The sequence below is a fragment of the Echinops telfairi genome, unplaced genomic scaffold (genome assembly GCF_000313985.2).
Source record: "Echinops telfairi isolate 266 unplaced genomic scaffold, ASM31398v2 ScPeMD7_29;HRSCAF=101, whole genome shotgun sequence".
NCBI lineage: Eukaryota > Metazoa > Chordata > Mammalia > Afrosoricida > Tenrecidae > Echinops > Echinops telfairi.
The window spans coordinates 8,558,739-8,562,562 of NW_022103926.1; the positions used below are offsets into that span (position 1 = coordinate 8,558,739).

General features: G+C 62.4%; 1 protein-coding gene across 1 annotated transcript in view; it reads left to right on the top strand.

Moving 5' to 3' along the window:
• Window positions 1–3,824, top strand: part of CABIN1 (calcineurin binding protein 1) — a 53,418-nt gene that overhangs the window by 24,453 nt on the left and 25,141 nt on the right. Inside the window, exons 23-25 of the mRNA XM_045289565.1 lie at window positions 676–936; window positions 2,850–3,001; window positions 3,178–3,356. Coding sequence (XP_045145500.1) covers window positions 676–936; window positions 2,850–3,001; window positions 3,178–3,356 — 592 coding nt within the window. The remainder of the gene's footprint in view (window positions 1–675; window positions 937–2,849; window positions 3,002–3,177; window positions 3,357–3,824) is intronic.

A 3,824-nucleotide genomic window follows, 5' to 3' on the forward strand; every position in this document is an offset into this window, starting at 1 on the left:
CGTGTGTCCGCACTTGATTGACCAGCTGACATGATGCGGCTGGTGCCTGGGAGCAGAGGGTTCCAGAAAGACGTGTGTCCGCACTTGATTGACCACAGAGACATTTGATGGTGTGGCTCGTAACTAACTTGAGGAGTGGCACTCAGAACACCTGCTCGCGTGCATGTCCAAGCAGGAGTTGGTCAGACGGCAAAGGGATGCTGGGCGCATGTGTCGGCGCTGTGTCTCCCACCACCCCTCCTCACCCGTATGCTGAGCAGACGGTTGCGAAGCTGGGCTTCATGAAGCAGAAGAAGTCTCAGGATTGGAAGAAGGCTCCTCGCCAATCTGCCATGTGCAGAGTCCGGCCAGCACCCCAACCTGAGACTCCCTCCACAGAGACACCGCCCACCCAGGCCCTGGCTGGGTTGCATGTCCCACTGAGGGCAGGGTGCTGTGAGTGGGCCTCACACTTCTGATGTGGTGGAGGTTGTGAGGATATCTGGGCTGAAGGAAGCCCCCATCCCCCGGAGCCTGAGCTTTGAGGAGCCCCCACTCCTCCAAGTCTCAACTGTAATGGTTCCCCGCACGCCAAGTTTCAGCGGCGAGCCAAGGTTCTGGGAGGTGGGCTGTAGGCTCAGGCAGAGCCTGCCTTCTCCTGCTCAGGAGGACCAGGGGGGCCGTGTCTTGTTGCAGATGGAGGGGCGGCGTGATAGCATGCTGGAGACGGCACGGCACTGCTTCACGTCGGCGGCCGGCTGCGAAGGCAACGGGGAAGAGGAGGAGTGGCTCATCCACTACATGCTGGGCAAGGTGGCCGAGAAGCAGCAGCAGCCGCCGACCGTGTACCTGCTGCACTACCGACAGGCCGGCCACCACCTGCACGAGGAGGCCGCCCGCTACCCCAAAAAGATCCACTATCACAACCCGCCCGAGCTGGCCATGGAGGCGCTGGAGGTGAGGCTGGGCAGGGGGGCGAGGCCGGCCAGGCCACAGGAAGGACACCCGGTGGTGGCAGGCTCAGCCGCACGGCTCTTCCGGGCCTGGGTGTCCCCTGAGATTCCCCCGGCCGGTGCCAGGGCCGGCTGCAGGCTGCAGGGCAAGGAAGCAGGAGGGCCCCTCTGCGTGTGGCACTGGCACACAAGCACCGTGGGAACCACGGAAATGAGTCAGAACAGGAAAGCACCCCACCAGCGGTTGGGACACGAGGGCCCTTCGAGGGAAAGAGGGAGTTCAAGTTGTTCCAGGGCCTTTTTGAGACCCCCTACAAAGGCAGGCCCGAGTTTCCAGAGTGGGTTTAAGCCTCCTCAAAACGTTCTGCCCCAAGCACTGGCCCCCACAGCCCTCACGAGAGTGGTCAGCTCCCGAGCAAGTGTGGCCACGGCCAACATCGGCCAGCATGTTACTTTGGGGCCGCTGGTATGCATGTGCATCATGCTTTACAAATCATGTTCACCGACTTAGCAGGGGAGTCACAGGTACTGCTGCCTGCTAGGGCCCCAGTTCATCCCAAACCGACAACTCAACAGCCACCCAACAGGAGAGAGTCCAATTGCCCCTGCGGATTTCCAAGACTAACTCTTTGCAAGAGCAGGAAGCCTCATCTTTCTCTCGTGGAGCAGCTGGTGGTTTCAAACTGCTGACCTTGGGTTTGCAGGCACCAGGGCTCCTGCGGTTCGTTCGCTCGGGCTGATCTTGGTGGTGGCAGCAAGCAGATGTCTCGGGCGTGTTGGGTCTGAGAGCACGGCCGTTGCCTTCAAGGCAGAGCCCCCTCAGAGGTGGACGCCCTGGTTTGGAGACAGGTTTTCTCAGAGGACACAGGACGATCGCGGGGCTTAGGAAGAAGTTGGAACAAAGGGACATTCATTGGTGAGAACCAGGCTGGCTGGGTGGCCCTGAGGAACATTTCCCCACCATGCCAGTGCATCTGCTCGCCCTCGCAGAGGAGCCAGGCCTGTCCTCACCCGCCAGCCCCGATCGTGCTCCCTTCCAACTTCCTTTTATGCCTCAAACTCAAAGACTGTTCCAGAGGCACACCGCCTGAGCCCCTGAGGGTGCCCAAGCTGCCGTTCCGACCGGATCTCAATCAAAGAGCCCAGAGCTCTCGGGGAAGGGTGAGAGGTAGAGAAGAAGTGGGTCCACCGCCGCCTTCGGACGTGTGGGGGCCCTCTCCCTGTGCCGATCCGATTGTTTGATAAAGGCAGCAGTGCTTTGTGAGCGACCATCGTCTGCGCCTGACCCCAGTGAGAACTTAGCTCTACCAGGGGAAACCTGAAGTACCACTTGGAGAAGCATGCTCCTCCTAGTCTACTCCCCAAGTGTGTGGGGGCCTCAATGCCGCCTGTATCCAGGGTACCGGCTGGGGGTGGAGGGCCAGTGTTTGAGGGGGTGGCGTCTCTTGAGAGCCCCTCTGGGATGAAGCTGGCCGACCATGCGGGGACAGGGGCACATCCCCAGCCTCCCCCCCCACCCCCCGCCCAAGTGTGCACCCCCCCCACCCCAGCCTGGTGTGCACTGGGCAGTGACAGCCCCTGCCTGACTAAGTGCTGTGGTATTCCTGAGGGCAGGGGACAGACGGAGCCTCAGCTGACCCTGACCCTCGGCTCTCCTGGCCCCATTTGTAAATCGAGGCGTGCAGTGAGTGTGGAGGGGAATGCAGTGGCTTCTTCTCCCGGTTCTGCAAGACACTGGGTCCCAGTGGGGAGGAGGGGCTGTCAGTGGAGCTGCAGGGCTGTCCCGCTCCCCATGTGACCAGGAAGCCTCCTTTTTCGCATTCAGCCGCAGCTGGTAGAGGTGAACCCCACGCAAGCTGAGCGTGGTGGCAGTGCAGCTGTGGGCCGGGTGCTGACACTTGGTTGGTTGCCTCCTAGGTGTACTTCCGGCTTCATGCATCCATCCTGAAGCTCCTGGGCACGGCCGAGGCCGGCGTCAGCGCGGAGGTGCTGGTCGGCTTCATGAAGGAGGCTGCGGAAGGGCCCTTTGCCAGGGGCGAGGAGAAGAACATGCCCCGAGCTTCAGAGAAGTGAGTGTGCACCGGGCCATGTCCCCAGAGACGCCCACCCAGGGCTGCCTCTGCCCCTTGAACTTCCCCAGAGAGTCTGCCTGTGTGTGTGTGAGAGAGAGAGAGAGAGTGTCCTCCCTGTCTCCTGGTAGATGCAGGGTGTGGGGTCGATTCTGACCACTGCTCTGGCCCCCCAGGGAGAAGGCCTGCCTGGCGGACGAGGACTCCCACTCTTCGGCCGGGCCGCTGCCAGGCCCCGGAGGCTCCCTCCCCTCCTCCTCTGGCCCAGGTCTGACATCCCCACCTTACACAGCCACTCCGATTGACCACGATTACGTCAAATGTAAAAAACCCCACCAGCAGGCGACGTCGGACGGTACATCCCTGTTCTCCCTACGCCAGCCCCGGCGGGGGGCGGGGGCGCAGGCCAGCAGGCACGAGATGGGGCGGGCGGCACGGGCAATGGTGCGGTGCTCATTAACCTCATGGACTCACTCCCGGGAAGCTGTGCCCAGACATGGAGTCTCGCTACCTGCTCCCCTGCCCACCTGGGCGTCCCCAGAGGGGTGGGCCGGGTCCTCTCAACCTCCGTCCCCTTCCAGGCTGAGCTTCCCACCATGTGCGTGGGAGGGCAGGTGGCGACCACTCACCCACTCCAACTAACATCTGAATGGGGGGGGGGGTTTGCATGCCCGCCTCCTGCTCCTCCTCATCTCCCCTCCTCCTCCCTCCCCTCCCCTCCTCTCCCCTCCCCACCCTGTGGCTTTTATAGAAGGAGGGACACACTGGGTGTCCCTGCTGGTAGGAGGAACTGGCACCACCGTTCCCACAGAGCAGGGCGGTG